Raw genomic sequence first — 27,589 nt, forward strand, 5'->3', positions numbered from 1 at the left:
GGAAAGAGCACCTGCCCAGCCAGAATTACCTGCACTACCAGGAGGTACCTGGTCAACCTGGGCAGCTAGTCAGGGTGAGACCCGATGGGCCTGGCCCATCTGTTACAGCAATGAGGCTGGGCCAGGCATATCCTCTTCCTTGCAGTGATTATCCTTGGCAGAGTCAGGGTAGGTGAGGAAGGTGTGTCTGATGCATGGCAAACCCTCCTTCTCCAGACCTCCAGCTTGTGTCTTCCTCCTCTGAACAGGGGTGATCCTAGTAGAGCGGAGACCCTTCAGACCATCAGACCATTGGGATTATTCCCAGTAGCTTTAATGGCCCATCTGCCATTTCTGATCATGTTCAGATTTCCCTCCAAGAGTAATGAAAGTACAGTTGCCAACTACTTTCATTCAGCTGGTGTCAATCCACCTAAAGCTTGACTAGCAGGAGAGATTAATCTGCCTGTTTTAGGGATCTGTCCTGCTGTGCAACAGGATATACTGCAGCCTCCTGCCAGTGTAATTTATTTCAAGGGGGAGCTTTATAGTTTGAGAATTAGATGTCCGCAAGCACAGAGAGGGGTTGGGCTTGGGATAACCAGATCTGTAACTGGGCTCAAGAAGATCTAGAGCAGCTGGCAGAGGGGAGAGGAGATAAGTTGGGGTTGGAGGGCTTCTGCTGACTGTGGAAGTAACCCAAGAATAAGTGGAAGGCAGCAGATAAGTGGGGTTTGGGAGACATGCCTAACTAGAGCAGGGGCCCCATGATCTATGGGTATGTTTGCCATCCAGAGTTCTTCTGAATTATAACTGATCTCCAGACTACAGAGGTCACAGTTCCCTTGGAGGAGTGGAGGGAGTGGCTACCTCTTGTCCCCAAATTCTGTTGTTCCCTGGTACCACCTGTATGCCTCCAGGAATTTCCCAGCCAGAGTTGGTAACCCTATCACAAGCATGCTGTGTGTAACGCAAAAGTGTCCAGGACAGAGCAGAGCAGAGCAGAAAGGAGAATGTGTGTACATTTTGTGTTCATAGTCACTCAGTGGGTACTTACAGCAATATTTTGCGGCTTTGTTGAAATTTTATTTTTGCAACATAAACATAGTCGGAGGCGGAAGTAATATAACAACATTTATTTCACACATTCATTTATAAATCAAGTATCTAGTAGCTCTTATAGTGATGGGCAAGAGATGAATGTCTGTGTTTCTTTGAACTGTTCTCCAGAAGATAGCATTTTACTGTCTTTCTTCTGTGTAAAAATTGGCAATTTAAAACTTAATTTGCATGGCCATTAATGTCATTGCAGCATATGATGATGATGACAATACATCAAAATGAAAACTTGACTGCTTGCTCTGTTCTGAAAAAACCTCACTGCAGCTGCCTTCCTATTTCTCTCAGTGAGGTTATGTGTCGATTGTTGAGGTCCCAGGATACAATTTAGCATGAGTACCAGGTAGCCTGAAAAACAGCAGCCACAACTGGAGTGTTGTTGGGGGTGGGGGTATGCAGAAGAAGAAGAAGAGTTGGTTCTTATATGCCACTTTTCTCTACCATTACCATTGCCTTCCCTTTCCCCTCCCCACAACAGAACCCCTGTGAGGTAGGTGAAGCTGAGAGAGCCCTGATGTTACTGCCTGGTCCGAACAGCTTTATGAGTGCTGTAGCGAGCCCAAGGTCACCCAGCTGGTTGCATGTGGGGAAGCGCAAAATCAAACCCGGCTCGCCAGATTATAAGTCCACACTCCTAACCACTACACCAAGCTGGCTCTTGGTGTGAACTCAGCCAGGGTCCAGATGCTACATGCTCTTCAGTATGGAACTAGAAATTATTTCTAATATACTAGAAATACAGTTATTATCTTCGTTGTCTTATATTCTTAGCTTTCTTTAACTTGTGGGCAGCTGTGTGTATGAGAGAGTGTGCATGCACGTACATGTGTGTGTGTGAGAGAGAGAAAGAGGGAAGGAGGACAGTATTTGTGAGTGAGTGAGTGGGTGTTTTGCAGCCTGCTAGAGCATGCTTTGTGTTAAGTATTAAGTGCTTTTGTTTGTGGCTGATTGGGGAAGCGTGTGATGGGGTGGTGTACAACAGAGGGATTCCACGCCCCGCCCTGTGCTGGACTGTGACCCTGTGAACTTAAAGGCTCCTCCTCGTCACAGATGCAAGGCTTTGGCATGATCACAAATACTCTTTTCCTGTGGCTCTTTGCCTAGGGATCTCTTTGAGGATCACTCTGACAACTTCATCGTCATGATGAGATTCTAGAGTAAAGGAATCTATTTTTGGAAGACAATAATGGATACTCAAAGCCCATATCCAGTCACCTGCAAGGAGTATGTCATGTTTGTTTTCCTCCCTGAAGACAAGATGTGGCAAGGCTAGAGTTAGAAGAGAGCAATGAGAATGATACAGGCCATGGGGACCAAAGCCTATGAGAACAGGCTTAGGGAATTTGTAATCTTTAAGAGGAGGTTGAGAGGGGACATGATTGTTGTGTTTAAGTATTTAAAAGGTTGTCACTTAGAGGAGGCAGGGAGCAGCTACTGTTGCCAAGAGAGGATAGGACCCGCAGTAATGGACTTAAAGTACATATAGAACGGCACTTCTACATGTAACGGCTAGATATCAAGAAAAAAAATTCACAATTGGAGTAGTTCAGCACTGAAATCAGCTGCCTAAGGAGGTGAAGAGCTCCCCTTCACTGGCAGTCTTCAAGCAGTAGCTAGATGGATACCTATCATCAATGCTAGTCAATAGGGTTATGCTAAACAATAAAAAGTGCATACATTCTATCTGTCTGTCTGTCTGTTTGTCTGTCTGTCTATCCCATTTATATACTGCCCTCCCTTGTTTTGCAAAATAGACATTATTGTTTATGGTTGCAGGGTGAAATTCACTTCTGGAATATTATATGGGAAATGAAGGAGGGGAAGAAGACATCTTTCTCCCAGCACTTCTCTGCAAATTGCCCCTCACAATTCAATTTTGCTGGTGTTGTTTTGTTACACATGCTCAGCAGTAATTAGTAGCTGGCCCCTATATCCTTGCCTGTAGAATATGTGGTATGCTATTCCTCATTTCTCAAAGTATTATTTGGCTGAGAGTTTGAGCTGTTCAGCATTAACTTTCAGCTACCTAATGGATTCCCATTTTAAGAAGAGGCATCCAGTGAACTCTTCCCTTGCTTGAGTGGGCAAACCTCAGCATGGAGAGTATGTTCGAAGGACCATTTCCTCCTTCCTTTTTTACTGCATGCTGAATAAGAAGCAGGATGATTCAGCAATTTTGCTGGGGAGGGAAACTAATTTTGTTAACAAGACTCTACTCTGAAAAGGAACATTAAACCAGTATGACAGTGTATTTTTTTAACAATGGTAATCAGGACAGTGTTCATTTTCTGTTCTAGATGGGGAAACCCCTCTTCTCCTGCATTCCCCCCCCCCCCACACTCTTGTTTCCTCTCAGTAGTCTGACACTTTAGTCATTGCCAGAAAACTAATAATAGCTCTGAAATCAGAGACTGCAACTGGGGTGGAAGGTAGGGTGATATTCTGTAGAAATTTCACAAAGGAGGCAATGTAGGACTGAGCTAGAACTAAGCTGTTTTGTTACTGGGGACCAGACTTCCATCCCAGTCTCTCCTTGCCTTGGTTCTTAAGGCCAGTACCCAGCTTTAATGGTTTGGCCTCACACAATAAACTCAAATTCATATTTATTTGTAGAGAAATTAAACTGTGGCCAGTCTTTCAAAGTGACCGATTCCGCACAAGGAATTTGCCCCCAGGACAGCCTTTAGTTGCTTGCACGTTTTAGTGCTGCTTCCGCATGACATCGGCATCAACCCTGAACTCTCAAGTGTCTTGTATGAGTTTTCCCCAGATTTGCTCCGTGATAAGGGAAATTGCAAAATCACAATTCCCCTCTTCTTGCTGCTCTGTGATCCGTGGAGCAAGCAGTGGAAAGCCTTTGTGGGGGGAGAAAGGCACAACAGTCTCGGTAGTGTTCTGCCCACCCTCACATCTGCCCTGCCCTCTCCTTTTCTGGATCGAGATTTTTTTTTTAAAGGCGCTGTTCACATTGCTGTTGGACCACAAAGCTACATGCTCTATTTAAAAAATAAAATGATCTCCTCATTGTGCACTGTAATTTTGGGATCGGGTAGCCAAAAAAGATTCCTGGTTGTGTTTTCTGGCGGTGGTGTAGGAACAGGGAAAGAAGGGGGGCATGTGATAGAAGTAGCCCTCTCCCTATCAGCTAGGCATCAGTGCTCTTCATTTTAAAACTTTACTGTGAACAAACAATCACTCATCGGGGTCCAGTTACCATGGACAGCCTGTCACAAATCTACCCGAACATAAAGAGAGACCATTACACCAAAAATCCCAAAAGGAGATTTAAGGAGGGAATGTTTATTGTTGTGGAGTGATTCTGCGGCAATGCGGAAGCGCAAGTTAAAAAAAATGTTCTGGTGTTGTGGCATTTCCCCATAGCAACACAGAAGTGCACTTAAAAAAAAACGGGTGCACCAGTTGCTGGGGCGAGCATGTTCGGTAAGGCAAACAGGTGGAGGTGCAGCCATGCAGGGCAAGCTGTGGGATGAGGAGAGCAAGCTGCAGGAGCTGTACTGCTGCCTGTGTGCCTATGTGGCAAGGGATGGGTGTTGGAGGAGAACGGGCACCTGGCACGGGAGCTAGTGGTGTGGCGCAGGCATGAGCGGCAGCCCACAGCAGAGGAGCAGGTAGCCAAGCTGTGGATGGTGGTGGCTGAGCTGAGCCTTGCCCATGGGGAGGTGGTGCTGGAGTGGGGTGCACTGCGCAGTGAGCGGGCACTCCTGGAGAGGCTGGGTGCACAGCTGCAGGAGCTGTGCCGCTGCCAACTGGAGCCCAAGGCCGCTACCTGGAGTGCTGGAGGTGCTGCTGGAGCGGCTGGCAGCCGAGCACGAGTGCCTGCAGGAGGAGTGGCAACAGTGGCAGTGCCCCACCCTGCCAAGCTGCTAACCTTGCCACAACCCCTGTGAAAGGGTTGTTTGACCCCAAAAGGGGTTCTGACCCCCAGGCTGAGAACCACTACACCATGCTAACTCTGTGGATTCCACAATCTCCCTTTGTTAACTGCACACATTTCCTCTTGGAACGTTCCTGAATCAGGTGGAGAAGTATGAAGCTGCATGGTTCCCAGGCATATGCAGGCATCCTATCAGTACTGAGACATGGAAAAAGGGGGCTTAGCGCACTGGGGGCTGCATGTATGGCAGACACATTACATTTCCTCAGTGGGGCAGATAGCAGCCCCTTGGGTTATCTCACTGCAAAACCAGCATGGGAAGAAGGTCTGTGTGGGGATTCCAGCCTCTGTCTGTTCCCCTGCTTTGGAGTGTGGACTGTGGCATTTTATACAGCTGAGATCCTTCCCTACCTCAAATCCCCGCTGACTCTCAACTCCACACTCAAAGTCTCCAAGGATTTCCCAACCCGGAGCTGTCGACCTTAGGCCTACGCCTTCTCTCTCTGCATTCTGTGGTCCTGATCTGAACTGGGTCTGAGCAAACCTGAGAAGCATGAAACCTTAGAACAAACCTTTCTATCCATTTTAGGATTACTAGCCACCACGTGGAGTCTGAAAAACCCCTTAAATTACAGCTGACTACTGAGATCAGTCTCTTGGGAGAAAATGGCTGCTTTGAAGGGTGGCCTCTATGGCATTATATCCTGCTGTGACGGTTTCCCTCCCCAAACTCAGCCTCCCCAGCATCTGCCCACAATTCTCCCGGAATTTCCATAACATGGCATCCATAACTCAACTTGAGGACAACCCCAGGGGAAATGTAACTTGTAATCAGGCCCCCTGAGATATTTCCCTCTACAGTCATATTTTCGGAATAGCTGACCTGAATCTATGCATTAGAACTGAATCTATTCAATCCTCCATGCAAGCATCTCCTTAAAATGCTGCTCTGTGCACTGAATTCTCAACTATCTTCCCCTGACATTTCTCTAATTTCTAACCAGGTAGTGGCAAAGTTGGGTCTAAGATGTCATGTAAATAGCTGTGCCTCTTGATAGCCACTGGCTATCTCTTAGTTCCTTCTCTGGAAAATCTAACAATGTATGCAAGATGAATCAAAACATGCTCAGGCAGAGCAGAACAAAATGGGGAAAAGGTGCACCTTGTTATTAATCAGGAGTGTGTATACTTAGGAATATTCTTGATGCCTTAAACTTCTCTCCACCTCAGCCATTATAGTGACCCTTAATGATGGCCACTTTGCTGCGTACCAGAACTAAAAACCACATTTCTGTGTTCTTATCTTTCATGCTTCTGGAAAGAACCTGTTCTTTTGTGTATCAGTTAATCAATAGCACAAGGTGTTAGGGGGAGTTACTTTATTTTTTGTGCAATTTAGCCAGCAGACGAGTATTTAATAAAATTGTAAGGGAGGGAGCGATGTGGAGGAACCCCCTCTGTATCTAATGTGCTCTCAGAAATGAAACATTTCAAAAAGATCTTTCAGCTTGAGTCTGGATTGTATATATCACACTCTTTAAATTATCCCAAGAGATGGCATTATTAATGATGCAAAAGTACAAATTTGCCTTATTAAGAATGCAAGATTTAATTTACAAAGGCTTATGATTGAATCTGGGTTTCCCCCTTTTAAAAACAAATTACATGTCTCCTCTCGCTATGCAGTCTGCAAGCAGTCTTCCATCCAGACTGACACCTGGGTTCTTGTGTAAGTGAGTGTGTGTGAGAACAGCATACATCAGAAGACAAAAATGACATTTTGCAGAACGTGGTATGAAATTTGATCTATTGGCACTTATAAACCAGTGTTCAGTTGCAAGCACAGGAGAGGTTATTTTGAGTTCTGTCATAGTCAGAGGTGACCTTTTCCTATTGTCAGAAGGAAGACGTTACTCCAGCGTGCCTCACCTTTCCGTATTCCTCTTATATTCAGTTTTGCTCACTGATGAACTGCTGTTTTTGTCAGAGTGGCAACCTCTGAATCTTCATTTCTTGTCCTCCTTGAAAGTTCCTGACTATCTTTTAGGCTTGCCTGACAGAGCACCTGCCTGGATAGGTCTCAGTCATTCATTTGGCTTCTTGAGGATGCTACTTAGGCCCCACAATAGAGCTGAGCAAATTTTGGCTTCTCTACATTTGCTCATTTGGAGAATATCCGGTTCTCCAGTTGCCAAATATTCTAGCAGGGGGCATAAATATAGCATAACAGTGATACTCTGACCCTCCCCCCCCTTTTCCAGAGTCCAGAGTGTCTGCTGATTTTTCTTGGAAACCAAAAGGGCTATTAATATTTTCTTTCTCTCCCCCACTACCTTGCAGCTCCATTTGCCATGACCTTCCCACAACCCTTCTGAGTAAACTAGGCATTCCACTCCAAGTAACATACAGCAGTGAAACTGTACTCTCTTGTTAGACCTTTATTTCTTCACACACTAGAAGCCCTCCCTCCCTCCCTCCCTGGGAAAGAGACCCAAGTCCATGGGTAGTCAAACTGCGGCCCTCCAGATGTCCATGGACTACAATTCCCATGAGCCCCTGCCATCTGGAGGGCCGCAGTTTGACTACCCCTGCCCAAGTCAGTCAGTCTTGATAACATATGATCAGGATTCAAGTATGGCACCTGGAGAAGGCAATAAGGATATCAAAGTCCACTGGATTTTGCGAAGCAGAAAAAAGGAGGCTGTTTTTTTGGTCAATTTGCTATATGGTAATGTGAAACAATCCTCACTTGGCAATATCATTATTTAGAACACCTCAGAGAAGGTCAGATTGGAACGCAGGGATCAGATTTCAAAGTAGGATTGTAAATTGCATGTCCCATATGGGAGGGATGTCAGTCTAGGAAAAGCAACAGACCTGAGGCTGTGCAATGGTTGCCAGTGTTGCAAAGCATGTGTGTGTGAGTGGGGAGGGGCGGTCTCCACTCTCTGTCTCTCACCCTTCTCAACCTCTTTTTTGTTTCAGCTATGTGTTGAATTCATCAAAGATTCACTGACTGTGGAGCAAGTCTGCGAGGCCTTGCAGGTGAGTTGCATAGCCCCTAAGCCTGCTCTGTCTGCCAGGGTCGTGAAACCTTGGGGTTTCTGGATGGCCCTGGAAGGGTTTGCCAAATGGGTGGGAGTTAATTTTAAAGATTTTTTATTGGGTGAGATTATCAGATATGCTCATGTCAACCCCACCTCCCAAAATGGCCAGTGATGGGCCTGGAGGGGGTGGGAAGGGGAGGGGCACAGCTATGCTTCCCAGCCAAATTCTACACGATCGAGCCACTTCTGCGGTTTCTTGAAGCCTGAAGGAGTTTTTCAATGGCTAAGAAGTTGAGAAAGGTAGCCCTACAGCCTTTGATTGATTGCAGAGCAGAGGCAGCCAATGAATGATCGAACCAAGCCCGGCGTATTTTCTTTGCAGATATTCTTCCTGCTTCAAGACATGAAGCTTCAGTGATTGATGGATTGATGAAAGGCTACGGGTTATTTGTCTGGGGCAGGATGGAAAGATTGATACACATGTGTAGCAGGACACCTCATGTTACAATATGGATGTTGAGGAATGTGGGGACACATCAAGGCTGGATCGGCTGCCTTGTAAATGGTTACCTGTGGTGAGAAAGAATACTGCCAGGCTACCAGGTACAAGACATTGGCTGTGAGAGCTGCAGGATAAAAATGTGGGACCTAGGAACCTTTGGGTGTAGGAGCCAGTAAGGAAAGGAAGTCCGAAGAGTTCCAAATACCTCTTTGGCTTAGGTGCCTCTAAGTTTGCTATCTGCTTGGAATCCTATCAATGGGACTTATGCCCAGGAAAGGTTTCTTAGGGTTGCATTGTTTAGCACTGGAAAAGACTCTGGAAGCAACCAAAATGATCAAGGGATTGGAGCACTTTTCTTATGAGGAAAGGCTAATGAGTTTGTGGCACTGAGTGCATGAAATAACTTTGGACTTGGTAACAGGAAGATTACTATTTTATACTGTTTGCCTCTCTCTGCAAACATCTGTCCACTGCTAATTTCTATTTGCTTGACGTTTCCTCCTCCATTACTAGAAATGTGGACTTGAAGAATATTTCCTTCTCCAGCAAACAAAAGGCCAACTATTGTACTAGTTTTACAACTGTTGGGTATGATAAGGGACCAAAATGGTAGGGACCTCACAGAAGCAGAAGAGATTAAACAAAGGTGGCAAAATTATACAGAACAACTATACAAGAGCGAGCTTAACATCCCTGATGACCACAGTGGGGTAGTTACTGACCTGGAGCCAGACATCCTGGAATGTGAAGTCAAATGGGCCTTAGGAAGTCTGAGCAACAATAAAGCTAGTGGTGGTGACAGCATTCCAGTTGAACTATTCAAAATCTTAAAGGACGATGCAGTAAAAGTGCTACACTCAATATGCCAGCAAATTTGGAAAACTCAACAATGGCCACAGTTGACATTCCAATCCCAAAGAAGGGCAATGCCAAAGAATGTTCAAACTACCGCACCATTGCACTAATTTCTCATGCTAGCAAAGTTATGCTCAAAATCCTACAAGCTAGGCTCCAGCAATATGTGGACCGAGAACTTCCAGAAGTACAGGCAGGATTTCGAAGAGGCAGAGGAACTAGAGATCAAATTGCCAACATACGCTGGATCATGGAGAAAGCTAGGGAGTACCAGAAGAGCGTCTATTTCTGCTTCATTGACTATGCTAAAGCCTTTGATTTTGTGGAGCACAACAAATTGTGGCAAGTTCTTAAAGAGATGGGAATACCAGAGCATCTTATTTGTCTCTTGAGAAATTTATATGCAGGTCAAGAAGCAACAGTGAGAACTGAACATGGAATCACTGACTGGTTCAAAATTGAGAAAGGAGTTCGGCAAGGCTGTATACTGTCGCCTTGCCTATTTAACTTGTATGCAGAGCACATCATGAGAAATGCGGGATTAGAGGAGTCACAAATTGGGATCAAGATTGCAGGGAGAAATATCAACAACCTCAGATATGCAGATGATACCACTCTAATGGCAGAAAGTGAAGAGGAACTAAAGAGCCTGTTGATGCGGGTGAAGGAGGAGAGTGCAAAAGTTGGCTTGAAACTCAACATCAAGAAAACAAAGATCATGGCATCCGGCCCTCTCAATTCCTGGCAAATAGATGGGGAAGAAATGGAGATAGTGACAGATTTTATTTTCCTGGGCTCCAAGATCACTGCAGATGGGGACTGCAGCAAAGAAATTAAAAGACGCTTGTTCCTGGGGAGGAAAGCTATGGCAAATCTAGACAGCATCCTAAAAAGCAGAGACATCACCCTGCCAACAAAAGTGCGTTTAGTCAAGGCTATGGTATTCCCAGTTGCAATGTATGGCTGCGAAAGTTGGACCATAAGGAAGGCCGAGCGTCAAAGAATTGAGGCTTTTGAACTCTGGTGCTGGAGAAGACTCTTGCGAGTCCCTTGGACTGCAAGGCGAACAAACCGGTCAGTCCTAGAGGAGATCAACCCTGACTGCTCTTTAGAAGGCCAGATCCTGAAGATGAAACTCAAATACTTTGGCCACCTCATGAGAAGGAAGGACTCCCTGGAGAAGAGCCTAATGCTGGGAGTGATCGAGGGCAAAAGAAGAAGGGGACGACAGAGAATGAGGTGGCTGGATGGAGTCACTGAAGCAGTAGGTGCAAACTTAAATGGACTCCGGGGAATGGTAGAGGACAGGAAGGCCTGGAGGATCATTGTCCATGGGGTCGCGATGGGTCGGACACGACTTCGCACATAACAATAACAAATTACAACTGTGTATGGGGGGAGGAGGGGGGGAAAGAATGCATGATGTGAAGGGGAAAATGGTGATACTTCTAAAATGGCTTATCCAGCACACAAGCTCAGCATCAAAGAGCAGGCAAGCAGATTTGTATAATTTGTATGATGTCTGACTTCTCTTTCATACCCCCTGTAGACTGTGCTGTCCTTTGCAGGGCAATGGAGAAGCCACAATCCAGTTCCCCCTCCCCCATACGAGGTCTTGCTACGGGACCTCACCAAGGCCTCCTGTTGTGCTGTAGCCTTTGTTTGGCAGACACCTGCTGCTTTAAGGCTGATAGAGAGTCCCACCGGCTGATTGCACACCAGCTGCAACACAAAAGCCAAATTCAGCAGCAGAAATTAAGGACCAGCCAGTTTGTGAGTCTTTGGCAGCTACCAAAAATACACACACGCAAGGCTTTTGATCAAATACATACACTCTGATTCTGCTTGGACCTGTTTCTTTTGCTTAATAGGTAAAATGTGGTCTCTAGATGTTAGCAGGATCTCCATATATTGCAAAGCAACAAATCTACCCCCCCCCCCACATATATAGGGTTGAAGGATGTAGAGATTGGCTGTAAGAAAAGATCCTGTGATGACTTTGTCTCGGGAAGCAGCCAGCCTTTTGTTCTGTGTGCCTTGGCTAGGAAAAGTACTATGCTGTGTGTCAGGTGTCCAGCTATGTAATGTTACTCCAGCCCACACGAAATATGTCTAATATTATCATCCAAAGAAACACACATTTTGAAGGCACTCTGAACACTGCAGGCCAGGTCTGCCCACCCTGCCTGTATTTTGCTTCCTTTAGTATCAAACAGACATACTCTCCTTGCTAGCCTTTAGCCACTGTTGATAGAATTTCTGAAAGATAAGCTACTGCACCAATGCCTTTCCAGCTTGTGCTCTTGGCACAAAGGCTGATTTCATCATGCACATAGTGCTCTGTTAGGGCCAATGGTTTCTGTGGGAGGTTGATGTCATTGCTGAGACCTGAATTGATGAAGACACCCTGATGATGCCATGGAATACAGTCATGCTATAACATTGGGACCTGGGGTGCTACAGGCATAAGATGTTACAGGCAATTTTATTTGTTTAAAACACTTATAAACCCATCTTTGTCTTAGACAACTGGGCCCCAAGATGGGTAACAGATTAAAAACTATGTAATCACAGAAAATTTAAAACTGCTGGCCATAAAAACCTTTATAAATGATCCCAGTCCATAAGACCAAGCAGGATGTGGAAACCATCAAGAGAGTTCAAAGCCTTCCTTTGAAAGTTCTGTCATACATCCCTTTACAGAATTGCAAAACAGATGAAGCCTTCCTAATTTCTTCTGCATGGCTATTCCTTAGGCTGCAGGGGCTATAGGGAAAGTCTGCTGGTGAGCAAGCAGAAACAGAATGAGCCTTTGTAGGCTTTGGTGCTGTGTGGTGGTAGTGGTGCCAGGAGTGGTTTAAGGATTTGTGGGGTCCTAGCAAAGTACAATTGGGGCAGAGGGGCTTGTGGGCAGAGGAGCCCACAGTGGAAGGAGGTGCCACTCTGAGGGTCCTTAAAGAGCGAAAAGGAGGGAGGAGAGAGGCTACAGCCCTGATCCATGGGAGGTGTGGCACTGTGCCAGGCTCCTGGAAGTTCAGGGCCTGTAGCAGGTGCTACATGTACTACATGGATAACTAAGCCTTGAGTGGTGCTGCTGTGCTGAGCAAAGCTGCCACATGGGCTCATATCAGGAAAGATGTCTGGACAATGGCCTTGAATGCATACTAAGCCAGTCTTTGTATTCACAATGCAACCATAGCCACACCCCCATACTGGCCGGTGCCTGTTCATTCAAGTTCACAGACCCTACAAGGGCTGTACAGATTGTCAGTTGTACTTCAGTTCATAATAGTTACATCTTCCTTCATTTGTGTTACCACCTTGCTTGCTTGCTTTGACTATTGGTGAGAAAGGAAGAAACAGATTGTTATGGTTTGTTCTCTTTTCTTCCTGTCCATTGTATTGCCCTGAGGGCTTGCCTGATTGCCTTACATCAGATGGAGCGAGCAGACAGGGAAGGAGGGTTCAGTCCATTCCTTGCTAAAGACAGCTGCCTCCAACAACTGATGTTTCAGCCAGTTGTTTTGCTGGTTGATTTCTCCTGTTGTACATTCCCCCAATGTGGGACACTTTAGCATGTGTCTTGGGCACAAAGATATTAGGGTAGTGCATAGGGATGGGAAGTACGGTGGAGGGAAAGGGATGCTTTAAAACAACAGCAATAAGGTATGGGGGTGCTCATCTGTGTAATCTCTGTCCCACTTGGAGAGATGTGGGTGGAAAGGCTTGTATTTCCTGCAGATCTACTTTGATAATGGGCAGTACCAGAAATATAAGATGTTGTCTTGCATAAGCATACAACAGAGGGGTGGAATGGCAATGACCTCCTAGGGCAGGCAGAGGCCAGGTTTGATTATATGTAGCTTCTGTTTTGTTTGAGGGCCAGTCCTGGGCAGAGTCTGCACTTACTTTGTTGATTCCATTGTCAATCCTGTTGAATTCAGATCGATTTGAACTTGGGTCTTCCTCTCCCCTCCCCTTCCCCATTGAAACAGGAAAGTGTTCTGCACGTGGTAAGGGTAGTTCAGAAGGGGGGGGGGGAGCCAAGCCTCTTTCTTTCTTTTCTTGAAGGGTGGGGGGAGAGGAGCCAAGCAGGGAGCCTCTTTCTTTTCTTGAGGGGGGTGGGGGTGGGAAGAGAGAATCGAAGAAGGCAGAGGAGGGAGACTGACAGAAGTTGAGAGAAATTAGGGGCTTCTCCTTTAAGGCAAGCTTGTCACATGGCCACCTTTGGCCAATCAGGGTGTCTCTACCATGGAGGTTCAGCCTGCTTTCTCAATCTGAATCTTAAAATATTGAGGTTTTAAAACACTCTAAGATATCGCACAATAAGGGTAGGGTCACTCCGGATCAATCCTTGCTGCAGAAGGAAAATTTAAATTGCCCCAAATCAAAACGGAAATCGCATTCTGTGTGGATGGCAGGGACTGAATCGACCTGGGATTGGAATAAAAGCTTCGTGCAGTTTACACCCAGGTTTCTGTATACCTTGTCACTGGAGGTCCTAGATGATTTCCACATGTGGACAGGTTTGTGCAATTTTCCCATTGCTGATGCAGCTGTTGATACAGCATGGTAGCAATGGTGCTTTCACATGGCCAGTTTTGCATTGTTTCCCTGCCCCAGTTCCTGGTAGCAACAACATGCTCATGCATATGCACACAACACCAGAGATTGTCCAGTTCAATAAACTGGCAACTGAATATCATTATATCACAAGCAGTGATATCACAGGCAGTAAGGCCAGCCAAGGATTTTCAGGAGGCATCTCATTTCCCCCTTCCCCACTATTTCCTCTTTCCCTTTCCTGAAAGGCCCTATAGTCTCTACCCTGTTCCTTCTCTCCTTGTAGGACCCTTCCTGCACAAAGGATGCAAAGCTGCACTGCCACCTGGTTTTCAATCTGGGGCTAATTTCCCCAAGTCTTCCCATGACTGCACAGGGTAGCATTTGGTCCGCTTCCACCTGTCTGCCCCGGATTTTTGCTACCACATGAGGTAGCTGATGGACAGGAAGTGGAAACTTCCCACTGTTTGTTTAGGTCATCAATCATTGAGATGTGGCGAGAACTCTCCAATCATCTTCCAGCACCATTTCAATGCCTCCTCTCCAAGTCTGAAATAATTTTTTTTAAATCACCAGGATTGCGCTGTAATGCAAAACTGTTACAACACACCCAAGAGGATTAAAAAATGGGCTAATTTATCATGCCATTCACACACACACACAGACAGTCTCAGATCTCACTAAAACCAAGAAAAACAAACATGGGGTTTTGTTTTGTCATTTTGTTACTTTGGAATCACGTTGTAATGTAATGGGATTTTCTTTTTAAGATTGCAAGGGTAGATGATGGAAGTGATGCTTGGGGGGCAGGGATTTCCAAGGACACATGGCCCAGTCCTGACATATGCCTCGTTGAAGCCCGGGGCAAAAAAAGGGAATGCAGATTCATCCATGCTCCCTTGCTGCAGGCCAACTGAGGGCCTGAGTTGTGCCAGGCCTGGGACCACCCCGGACCGGGTCCACTTCTGTCTGGAAGTGGGAATTAGCCCCGATCCCCAACAGGCAGTGAGGCCAGCCAAATCCCTCATGGGGAACCGATCGGGGTTGCCAACCTGGAGATCTCTTGGAATCACAATGAATCCCTCAACTTCCAAGAACCAGGATTGCCAGCTCCAAGTTGAGAAATTCCTAGCGATTTGGGGATGGAGCTTTGAGAGGGTGAGGTTTGGGGAAAAAGCAACCTCAGCTGAGTATAATGCCATTTTTTCCTAAGCATCCATTTTCTCCAGATGAACTGATCTCTGTCCTCTGAAGAACAGATATAATTCTGAGTGATCTCCACCCTCTGCCTGGAGGCTGGCAAACCTAGTTCTCCTGGCTGCTTTGGCATATCCATCTGAGGTCCCTCCCTTCGTCAAAGCCCATTGTCTCTGTTCCACCCCCCAAATCTCTAGGAATTTCCTAAAATGGAGTTGGCAACCTTGTCTCCTTCCCACCCAACAGCCAGTCTACCTTGATTTGCTCCTCTGTCTTCAGCTTTCCCTCTCACCCCCTGCAGCCTCTGCTTGGGAAAACTGTGGCCCAGTGGGCCAAACCTCCTGATAGCATAGGGAACCCTTCAAAGCCTTGTGGGGTGCCTCCTCATTTTCCTCTCAATCTCTCCCCACACACAGACAACACACACTATTTCTTTTTTCCTTCCCTCTCCCAACTCACATGTCCTCTCCCCTTCCCTGGCCTCATTCTCTCCTTCTCAACCATTCATCAACCTGTTATCTACTTCCCATCTTCAGCTCTACTTCTTATTTAGCTCTCTACACGTAATTAAAATGAGCTGTTGTGGCTCAAACAGAGAAAACTGTAGATCGTTACAAACAGAATTGTGGGTTTGCAGGTTCTCCCTCCCTTTTCCTGTTTTGATGCGAAAAGAGCAATGGAGTGGCAAAGAGAAAAACCTCCCTATGTGTTGTGATGACCTTTGTGGCCAGGGAAGACCCAGTTCACCAGAAACTGTCATCAACATGATGGCGTCTGCCAAATTCCCCCAAGCTGTCCTTCTACACAACCAAGGATGGATTCCCACCCTCACCCACGCTCATTACCAAACCAACAATACTGCAACTTCTTTTATGTCTGGGACCGCTAGTGTCGGGGTCTCTGCCTTAGGGGTGAGCTAGTATAGAAAGCTGATTTACCAAAGGGAATGAAAGTAACAATCTAGAGATAAAACCAAGATGCTACAGTTCAAGCCTGGATAGACTATTCTAAGTCTCTCCTGTCTTGTTTCGGCCAAAGATGAAACCCCATATGCTTCCTGACAGTGGAGTTCTTTGGGGCAGCCTAAATTATTTACCACAGGAAAGTAGAGGTGCTGCATTCTGTTCCTTCCCAAAGATCATAATGGATTTCATAGTCTCTCCCATCTTATTTATTTATTTATTTATTTATTTATTTATTTATTTATTTATTTATTCATTTATTTATTCATTTATTTATTCATTTATTTATTTATTTATCATACTTATATACCGCCCTCCCCGGAGGCTTATCCCTTTCCCCACAAATTGGCAGCTGCAGCTATCAAAAAGAAGGAGGCTTTTTGGATTAGAATGAGGGCAAATAGCTGCCCACAGCACATGCTAGAGAATTTCTTCCAGTCCATCTTTCTACATACTGAATGGCACACACTGTGTTCACAGAGAGCATGTCATTGGCCTGACACCCGAGGCTTTACCAGAGCCAAGCAGAGATTGTGTATTGGCTACAATGATTGCAGTAGCCTGGAAGGAGGAGTCTCAGTTATGTTACTCAGAGTTAGCAGAGCAATAGACTTGTGCCCAACCATGCCAGCTTTCAGGGCCAATTTTACACTTGATGCAAACTTCCTCCAGTTGTAACACTTTGCTGTATGTTTCCAGGCTTGTGCAAACAGACTTGAGGCCTCAGTCCTGTACTTAGACTTTTTCATGACATGAGTTTATTTTCGTATTAAAACTCAGGGATGAGTTATGCTTTCTAATTCTGCAAAGGATCATATATATATACCAGATGATCTTTCTGAAGGGGGTGTGGCCTACACCCCCATCCTTTCTAGTGGAGTTCCTGCACATTCCCACGTGATACAGAGAACTGTCCTTGAAGGAGAAATGAGATTTCCCAGTGGGTTCTGTCCTAAATCAGGCTGGTGATATCCTTGTCCCAGAATTCCTCTGGCCATTGGTGGAGGTTGAACTACCCAAAAGTCACATCCCTTATTACTATCTCTCTTTTACCGATGTTGGTGGTAATAACAGTAATATCTCTGTGGTCACAGGTGGGTTGACAAGTTGTCACTGTTTATTGCGGTCATTTGTTTGCCACTTTTTGAATAATCAGTTATGAGTTGCACACTTGGCTGTGTGGTGAGACCGGTGCATCCTGAAAACAATGTTGAGGACAGTGTGGCATGCCACAAATATATTGTTTTCCTATGCACACTGCAATAGAAATTGTTCGTTCCTTCCTCCCCTTGCTCCCATCAACAACTCATGCCTGGGATGCATCTCAAAGATCAGTTAGTGGTTTTATCCCCCTGGGAAGTAGTGAAGCAGAACACTGGTACTTTATGATGGAACATGTGCCATGTGCAAGAAGATTGCGTTGTTGCCTTGCATCTCTCTCACATGCATACATGCACCATATTCAAAGTCCTCATAGTTGAATCTTCAGTTGCTTCTGCTGCCCTGGAGGATACAGATCATGGGGATTTTTAGACAGCGATGTGGACGGTAAACGTCTTGCTTGATTACTTGGAGAATATTTCCATGTGCTGCCTTTAGACCCTGCAGCAAACAATGTTGAGCCTGTTTTAAACCTCATATACAATTTCACAATCATTAATCTCCCCTTCCCATATAGAGTGTCTACCTAGAGACATGGGATGGTTACTGCTGTGTTCTCCTGCCCAATATTTATAATCTTGCCAAACTGATGGGGTCATGTTATAGGTTGCCTTGCCCTCACCCTTACAAAATGACATGGAGACAGGGCAATGGCTGTTGGGATCACATCAGATGGTGCCCTGTACTTAACTTAATGTCATGAAAGAGATTGAGAGAACCAGTCAATCCTCACTAAATGAGGATTAGAGCTCCCACTTCACCTATGAAAAAGACTTGAAAAGAAAAGGCAGGCCACTCTTTTGTCTTTCATTTACCTGTTTGTGAGTTCAGTAGGATAATTATAAGATAAGTAATCCCATCTTCTGGTGGGTTACTTCTGCTCATCTGAACAAGGAGCAGGGCTAGGCTGGGTCACTTCTTCCACATGCTTGACGATCACAGTTTCAGTTTTCTTCAGCTCTTTTTGTTTCAGGTTTACTCATTAGATTTGGGCATGTTCTATTCAGACAGAAATATCTTCTCTGTCTTCCTTTCAGCAGCTTTGTTTTGCGGAGCATTCACATGACATTGACCCCTATTGCTTTGCTGCAGTCTTCCTCAAACCTGAACTGGTATGGTCCTTTTTGGAAGGACTGCAGTGAATGTGCCTTGTCATGCTGTGTGGATAAGATGGCATGTATTTTTGTGGGTCTTGTCCACCTCAGCACCATTTCCCTTATCTCAGCCCCTGTGGCCAACATTCCCTCTTCCTGTCAAGGCATATGATAAAGAGGCTTCCAGATGAATGCAAAATCATTTTGGTAAAGAATTTAGGCTCCTGGTTTACCACGAGGGTGATGTAATCTCGGAAGAATTAAAAAAGGATCCCAGCCATGTACTAAATAGGCGTGATTCATTCTGCTTGAGCTGCTTGTCTTCTACACAGCCATGAATTTGCCAAACTTGCATCTTTATGGAAGGACCCACCTGGAGGGACATTCAAAGAAATGATTACAAACTTCTTACTGATTGAGTACCTATTGGAAAGGTGTTTATAACATTGCATGGTGGAACCTCGAGGGAGGGAGGGCCTGTCTCTACCCATTATTGGCCTCAAAAATTACTTAGAGATAATGCAGAATGTTTATATTAAAGATTGGGTCAAGCCACTTCTCTGCATCAAGGTCCCAGATAAAGGAATGTTCTTTTTGGTCCTGAAACGATGAATATTCTGTAAACAATGTATCAGCATTTCTTGGGTGGGCTGAAGGAGGGGGTCCTGGAAATGACTCTCTAAGAGTGGCATTATGGAACTGGCTGGGCAGCCCTGTGAAGTAGGCATGATGTGGATGTATAAAAGGCTGTGTAACCAAGTGTGGGGCATGCAGATTTGGGTACTCCCCTGTGTCTAAACAGTTCCACGGGGCCTGAAAAAGGGAGCTCCTCCGCAAGGCATATGGTAGACCCAAACCATTGCTTCCAATTGGCCCCCAAGCCCCCCCTCACTCCTACTACAACTGCCACTAATCTGCCCAAGCCACTGGGACCCAGTAAGAGTTGAGTTGCAGTTCCACCATTTTCTAATGTTATTGCTGCGATCATGTTAAGGTTATTGTTGTTATAATGTTATTACTGTTAACACAGAGCCTCCTATCTGATTCCAGAAAAGGATTCACTGGAGGTTATAGAGGTTTTCCTTCCAAACAGACCTATATATTGGAAGAACTTTGATGGCGTATCTCAGGGTGAAAACACTTAGAGGATGGGGTGGAAACTTTGCTACCCATCTGTCCATCTCCACCCAGAATTTTTTCTCTTCTGTACTCAGTCAGCATCCAGCTATTTGCACAGCCTTTATCAATTCTTGTTCTCACTTTATTACAGGCAGCAGTAGCATATGGGCAGATGGATCTCCAGACGCATTGCCTGGCTTTCATCGAGAACTGTACCCGGGTAAGAGGAAGATAGGAATTGACATAATTCACCCATGGGAACAGGCCAAAGCTGCTACCGCTTTTTAACACCGTGGAAAGCGTGCCCCCCACCCCTCAGATGAGCCGCATCTTTTTCCTCAGGAGGTGGTGCACACACGTGGATTTTTGGAGTTGTCCAAATTGGCCATCCTAACTATCTTGCGGAGCGACTGCCTGGCTATTGACGAGGTGGAGCTGATTCATGCTGTTCAGGAATGGGCTCGTGTTGGCTCCGTAAGTCTTTGTTGTGTGTGTGCGATGGGTGGATGGGTGGGTGGGAGGAGACAGAGGTAAGAATTTAAAATTGTACTTGCTGGGTCCTCTTCGGAAATGATTTATTATTTACCTAGAAATTATTTATTATTAATGCATTGAAAATATTTATACTGAGTGACTGAAGGTCACCTAATCTAATCTGTTGGGTAAAGATGGGATTTTCTTCTTTTCTTGGATATAAAATGAATTTCAAAGCTCACAGTATTGTAATGGGCAGGTAAAAGAATTCAGAAGCAAGAGACAAGATTAAATTAGAAACAGATATTTATTTACAACTATTTCCCACAGGAGAGCCTCTTGTGGTGCAGAGTGGTAAGGCAGCAGACATGCAGTCTGAAAGCTCTGCCCATGAGGCTGGGAGTTCAATCTTAGCAGTCGGCTCAAGGCTGACTCAGCCTTCCATCCTTCCGAGGTCAGTAAAATGAGTACCCAGCTTGCTGGGGGTAATCGGTAATGACTGGGGAAGGCACTGGCAAACCACCCCATATTGAGTCTGCCATGAAAACGCTAGAGGGCATCACCCCAAGGTTCAGACATGACTCGGTGCTTGCACAGGGGATACCTTTACCTTTATTTCCCACAGGATTGCTGTTGTGACTCCATCTCTGTCTCAAACACCTCCTTCAGTTACCTGGTACCAGTTCCAAAAGGGAAGCTTGGCATTTAAATGAGTCCAACTAACAGTGTTTTAAAAGTGGTTAGGCTGAGTTCATTATGCATCACAAGCAGCGAGTGGGAGCACAGCAGAAAGATGGTTACAAAGCAAGTAGCTTCAGGTTAGCTGAGAATGAAAGACAGAGCCACATGGAGAAGACTTGGGGCCATTCCGCACTCGTCCAAAATAGCACAATGGTTACAAATTGAAATCGCTACAGTTTTGCCATTATGCACAACGTTGTTGACAATCTGCAACACTCCTGAAACTGATCCGCAAAAAGCGTTTCATTGTAGCGCTTTTAGGGAAATCCCAAAAAGTGGATTCACCCTCCGGAAAGTGCTACACTCTTGCAACCAATCAGCAACACTAGCGAAAAAGTTCTGTGCGTTACCATTGTTGCGGTTTCTGCAAAGTCTCGCCCCCTAGCTCTCTCCTCTGATCTTCCGGCGAAGCAATCGCCATTTTTTTTTCTCCGAGCGAGCGGAGATAAATGCACCGGCGAGCCTTCGTTTACCCAGCGAGTCTTCCCTAGCTGCAGAGCTGTTTTAAGTCACTAAGCACGAAACAACACACAGCCCCGTTTGCTGGTTTATTTTTCCTTTATTTTTTACTGTATTTTCGGCCGAAAATCGCGCCCGTGCTGGGGGGGGGGTTATTTTTTTTCCCTCGGGGGGAGCGTGGCAACGATGAAACGCAGCTCAAACACCACCTGCTACCTATATGGGTCTCTCTGTTGCAACGAATCAACGCAGATTCGTTGCAACGTGTGTGTGTGTGTTTTTTAACTTCCTTAAAGGGAAAGGGGCTTTTTGGGATCACGATAACGGCCGCCCATTGGCTGCTTGACGAGCTCGGCAATATTGCTTCCTGGCTAGCAATTTTTGCCGAGACCGGAAACCTGTGGGAAACGATAGAAACGCAACTGGATTCCACTACAAAGCCATGTATGCATAACGACGAATTCCACTATTTAAAATGGCGTGTTTTCGTCCTGCAATTTGCCACATAGATCCTGGTGCGTAATGGCCCTTGGTCATGCTGCTGCACATTATTGGTTGTCTCCTATTGTCACCCAGAAAGAAGATATGGTTGCTTAGAAGAACAGCAGGACCAGATATCTGGAATTCTGGTTTCAAATCACATGCTCTGAAACCCTTCATTTCCAATGGTTTAGTCACCTATGCCTTCAAACTGAAGATAAGCTCTTTCCCTTTTCTCACTTCATAAACTCCATCAGAGTTAGGATTGCTCTTGGCAAGAATTAGCTATTCACCGCAGTCCATAGATTCATCATTTGACCCTGTGTTCACTTCTTGCAGGCTGTGCTCGGGAGTCCAGTCTGTGATGTGGCAGAGGGAGTTGTGTGTGAGCTACGTCTAGCTCTGCTGTCACCGAGTGAGCTGACTACCCTGGAGAAGGAAAATAAAAAGGACCAGATGATTCCAGTGAGAGAGAGAGAGATGCTACTAGCCTAAGAAAAAACCATCAAAACAAACAAAATGGAGGATGTTGCCTTTTATATGTGGCAATTCATTACTGAATCATGCAAACACAGCAAGCAGGAAGTGGAGAAATAGAATTTAACTCTCTGAAGTGTTGTATGTTTGTGTTCTTAGGTTGTGTTCTTAGGGTCTTAGGTTGGGGCCTCCAGCCCTTAACTAAGCTATACAGAGCTATATCATTGGGTTGTTGTGAAGATAAAAGGATGAGAAGCTGAGTATGCTGCCCAGAGTTCCTTACCAGAATTCCTGTCAGTTCAGTAGGTGTTGTCTTCAGAGCCCCCATGGAGAAAGAGAAAAAGTCTTCTTCGTGAACCTCCTTAATTTGTCTGTGATACAGACCATCCTTTCTCAACTTTTTTACCATTGAGAATCCCTTGAAACATTTTGCAGGCTTTGAGAAACTCCAGAAATGGCACGATGCTGCTGAATATGGTTGGGAAGCATAGGACCCCTCCCCTTCCCACCCCTCTAGGCCCATCATTGGCCATTTGGGGAGGGGGAGCAGGCTGCATAACAAATTTAAAAAATATATAACAAATTAATTAACTCTCACCCGTTCAGGAAACCCCGCCGGGGCCCTCTGGAAACTCCAGGGTTTCACAAAACCCTGGTTGAGAAAGCCTGGTTTAAACACTATGATGTGTTTGTGAGGGCTTGGTTCCCAACCGTGTGCTGGTGTATCATTATGGGTGTAATCTATTTGTTTTCCTCCATGTCTAGATAGAAAGTATAGCTGAGGCCTGGAAGATGCATGCCTTATGGAAGGGGCGTCGAACGCGATCCTGCCTGTGCCGGCGTCGGCGTGGTACATTGCCCCGGGAACATCATCGCCACCTTGATCCACAGCACAAGTGACTTGGGACTCACAGAACAGCCCTTCAGTGTCCAGCACAAAGAAAATTATGATGCTGAGCAAGGAACTCACTGCTGTCCATTGGATGCTTCGGCTGCATTCTGCTTGCAGACAGTAGTCCAGGTGACATGTGAGGAGAGGCCTGATTTTCATCAAAGTTTGGATTGTCTAAAAATGTTCTCGTGTGACACTCCCTCATCCATTCTATATGAGTCCAGAAGAAAGATTTGAGGTGCGAGGGACATCTATTTCCCATGAAAAGGACCAATGCCCTTTGCCTGGGATGCCTGAGAATAAAATCACAGAATCAGAGAGTTGGAAGGAGCCATACAGACCATCTGGTCCAACCCTCTGCTCAATGCAGGATAAGCCTGAAGCATCCAGGATAAGTCTCTGTCCAGCTGCTGCTTGGAGACTGTCAGTGAGGGGGAGCTCAGCGCCTCCTTAGGTAGCCAATTCCTCTGCTAAATTACTCTAAAATGTTTTCCTTATTTCTAGCCGGATTATTCTACACATAGTTTAAACCTATTACTGTGGGTCCTATCCTCTGCTGCCAACAAGAACCGTTCCCTGCCCTCCTGTACAGGAAGGAGGAAGACCTGGGTTCAGATCGACAATGGAGAATGGGAAGAGTAAATGCAGAACCAGCCCAAGTCCATGCAAAACTCTGGTTTATGTTTTAGTATAGTTCAGGGTACCAGAAACTATAACAGCTCCAGATCAGGTTTTACCTAATGCATGTCCTACCGTTCTACAGCCTAAGCAAGGCGGGGAGGGGGGGTAATGGAGCACTAGGCTGCTTGTTTATTTTGGTTTTCCTGAACAAGGGGCGGGAGAATGTGGGGGCGGGGGAGACAATCCAAAAGGCAAATCTTGGCACATAGAACTGAGGGCTTGGAGCACAGTCAGTTTAGAAATGAGGGCAGACTGCTTCTCTACATCAGCACAGAGGAGGAAGTTAATCCAGCAAAATGCAGATATCTATACTTAATACTGGGGCTCTCAGCAGTTTTCTCAAATGTAGCAAGTTATATCCGCTCCTGGATATCACAAGGGAAAGGTAGTATCACCACAGCTCAATCATAGAAATTGCAAAGGGAAAATTTAAAGCACCAAATATCAAAATGGAAACCGAATAACGTGTAGATGACATTTTAAAATCTGGGGTCACCAGGAATAAAAAGCCCAATGTAGATTCAGACCCGGAGATATGGAATTACAACTCATCTCCAGACTACAAAGATCAGTTTCCATGGGGGAAATGGTTGCTTTGGAGGGCAAACCCATTCCATTGTACCTTGCTGAGGTACCTCTTTTCCCTTTACCTGGTTGTCCCTAGGTTCCACTTCTAAAATCTCCAGGAATTTCCCAACCCTCATGAGTGTCAAATCAGTTAATAGTGGACAGTTTGGTGCCATTTATACAATAAAGTTTTGGTTTAAATGTAAATACAATGTCAGCTAGATTACTTATTTTATGGTTTTGATTATAATTCTAAGTAACCCAAATAATTAATAACACTTGGATGTAATGTGTCATACCTTATGTCCTTAACAGTTGTCAAATAATGCTGCAGGTAATGAATCCCAAGGAAACAGCCCAAAGAACCAATCTGAAGACAATACAATTGCAGTTGCATATGGACAGCTGGATTTTGCTACTACCAGTGCAGTTCAAATTAATTCCCTCTTGCCAAACGGCATCTTTCCAGGGCAGATTCAGCCTCCTTGAAATTGAATATATGCAAATTAATCCACAACTACCCTCAGTGGTTTACAAATGCATAAAAAGCTATTGTCTCATTGCTGTGATCGTGGGAATAAAGTTTGTTTTTAAAGGTTAAGAGGCAGAAAATTTGACTGGGTTGGAATGAAAATAACCTGGGAGGCTTTTTACTAGGACCAGAGGAATATCAGTAATGCCAGTGAACAGCATTGGCCTGGAGGGAATGCTGAAGACTCAGCTCCACCTAGGTCAAGGAGTGGCAGACTCATTGTGCAATCAGAATTTGACTGTAGCTGCTGACACATACCACTTCCAGCAAGGCTGCTCAAGGCCCAGACAAGGATAGCCTTTATCTAGCAGTGTTTGTTTGGGTACCTGGTTGCTAAGGAAGCAGAAGGCTTGAGAGCTCATGCAAAAAAAAACCCTGGTCCTTCAACTTCTTGAAATATGCTGAGTTTCTTGAATTTGGGCAATGCTATTAGCTGTTCCTCTAATGAGACAAAAATGATCATAACAACACAACCCTGGACTAAGGGGTAATAATGGGGCCTGGGAGGTGTTGGATAGAGGAGCAATTTCAGTGCATTGTAAATATATTTCCTAGATAATCATTCTGAATACTAAGAGAACTGAAATGTGGAGATATTCTATCTATGGTGTTCTCTTGTGAAGCAAGATTTTCATGGAAATTCTATATTTCCTGTTGAAATCTACATCCAACCCCCATAACCATTTAAAAAAGACCCAGGGAGTCAATCAAGATCTCCCAAAAGTCATTAGCTGTAACAACAAATTTTCAATTCAGGGGGAAGTATCATACAGCCATTTAATACATCTTCATGATGGTAGATCACATATGTTCTAGCAAAACTTGCTCTGACACACACACACACACACAAACACACAATTTTGTTGAACATGTTTGACACATTCTGGCAATTAGAGAAACAATCTAATTTAAAATGGGTTGGCCAAAAAAGCTTTCTTGCTTAGACATCAGGAGCTGTGGGTGCTTAGGAGGCATTTTTGCTAGCACTCAGTATAAATGGAACAAAATAACTGGGTAGGTCAGAGATCTTCAACACAACCTGAGCCACATTGCCCTTAAGGTATCACGCAGCCTGATCACATGCAGGCCAGTGTTCAGGGCAGCCTTAAGTATATCTTCCTTTAAAAAGCATGGCACACAGTGCATGAAGATGAGGCATCCTAAATTCTACAGGAATCAGCATTTTGTAACCTGCTATTGGGAAAAAATAAAGAAATAATTTTGTTTGCATGGAGAAAGTAATAAGAAAGAATTTGTGTACAACTAAAGAAAATATTAAGTAGGGGGTTTAAAGAATTAGACAAGCTGATTTACTTGATAAAATAAAATATTTCATAAGATTGTTTTGATATTGAGTTGATTTTAGTGATATGATTTATATTTTGAAAACATGAAACAATTTACATAAGATATTTTGTAAACTCAAGTCTGCTTCTAAAACATCTATACCAAAGAAATCTATACCAAAGAAACAATTTGGAACTACAAATTTTGTACTTGTATTTATTTCTCTGTTTTTTAATCTGTTCTTTTTAGTTCTGAAAAAATATTCTACACAAATAGAAATAAATATGCCTGTTAAAAGAAGAAGTATCGAGTGATTTTAAGTGAGCATATAAACTCCTTAGAACAGTCTCCACCCTGCTCATGTTAGGCAACATCAAAACTAGACACACCTTGACTCACAGCTACTCTCTGTATCAGCTAAAGAATCTCCCCAGGGCAGATGGAACTGCAGAGGAATTTATTCCTGATGCTGCACCTTCATTTCAAGGCAGGCCTCATAGAAACTGGGAGGTACAAGAACTAGATGAGGAGAAGGTATAGGTTTTGTTTTCTTAAACACAGGGAATGAGGTCATGTTCACAGGGCCCTTCTTGTGTGAGCAGTTGTGGCCTAAATAATGGCCCTATGTGCAAGAGCTTTAGTCTATCTGCATGCTTGGTAGAGATTGTGGGTTCACTGACCAACCACATATCCATCTTCTAGCTGTCAGCATTAGGATGTTCTGTGGGAAAAGTTCTGTTTGGGTATAGTAAAGGAGTATCTTTTGTTAGATCAAGTTCTACTGAAACTCATGGAACACACCAGCTTCCATGTTACACAGAGCTCTTCATCAGGAAGACTAGGAAAGTAGTTTTTTTTTCTATTGCAACTGCTTCAGTCATTTTTCAGCAGAGCCACTCCTCTGACCTTGTCCTAAAAATAAACCTGAACCACACCACTTTAAAAGCCTGCCTGGAAATTTGAAACATTATTGCATTCTGAGGACAATAGGCCAGACTAATTTTGGATTTCCAGTATAGCACAATAATCTTTTGAGAGTAGTGCAGTCTGTGCTAAAAGAACAGTAATGCGTTGCACTTGTGGGACAAAACCTGCCCATTACACTCACCCCAGATGGGCTACAAACGGGGACCTCATAAGCATAGAGGGAGGCACAGTTCCTCTTCCCGTGCCTCAAGGCGGTTCACTCTCCCCACGATGGCTGCCAACTTCAGACTGGAACATTTCTAGAGGATTGTGGGTGGAGGCTAGGGAAGAAGAAGAAGAAGAAGAAGAAAGGGGAGGGCAGGGGCGTGAGGACAGGGATGGGCAAAACCTTTCTACCAGCTGTGTGAGTTTTATGCTTGCACGAAGGTGGCATTTTTTAAAATGCAAAGGAGCATTCAAATACTGTTTCCCTTGCTTGTAACCTGAAGTGATATAGTCCCTGCTGCGACCTCATTCTAGTCCATGTATGAACTAGGTCTCATTGCTGTGTTTGATGTGAGGGAGCAAAAAGCTGGAACA

At 44.8% G+C, this 27,589-nt stretch overlaps 1 protein-coding gene across 3 annotated transcripts in view; it reads left to right on the forward strand.

Moving 5' to 3' along the window:
- Positions 1-26,285, forward strand: part of BTBD19 (BTB domain containing 19) — a 55,885-nt gene extending 29,600 nt beyond the window's left edge. For 2 of the 3 annotated variants that reach the window (XM_077333933.1, XM_077333932.1), the window contains 5 exons: positions 7,979-8,038; positions 19,645-19,713; positions 19,836-19,967; positions 21,987-22,112; positions 22,890-26,285. In XM_077333933.1, the coding sequence (XP_077190048.1) occupies positions 7,979-8,038; positions 19,645-19,713; positions 19,836-19,967; positions 21,987-22,112; positions 22,890-23,024 (522 nt within the window). In that variant the 3' untranslated portion in view covers positions 23,025-26,285. The remainder of the gene's footprint in view (positions 1-7,978; positions 8,039-19,644; positions 19,714-19,835; positions 19,968-21,986; positions 22,113-22,889) is intronic. The other variant, XM_077333934.1, reaches the window with a different exon arrangement.
- Positions 26,286-27,589: the final 1,304 nt, after the last annotated feature.

This window comes from Paroedura picta, chromosome 4 (assembly GCF_049243985.1).
Source record: "Paroedura picta isolate Pp20150507F chromosome 4, Ppicta_v3.0, whole genome shotgun sequence".
Taxonomy (NCBI): domain Eukaryota; kingdom Metazoa; phylum Chordata; class Lepidosauria; order Squamata; family Gekkonidae; genus Paroedura; species Paroedura picta.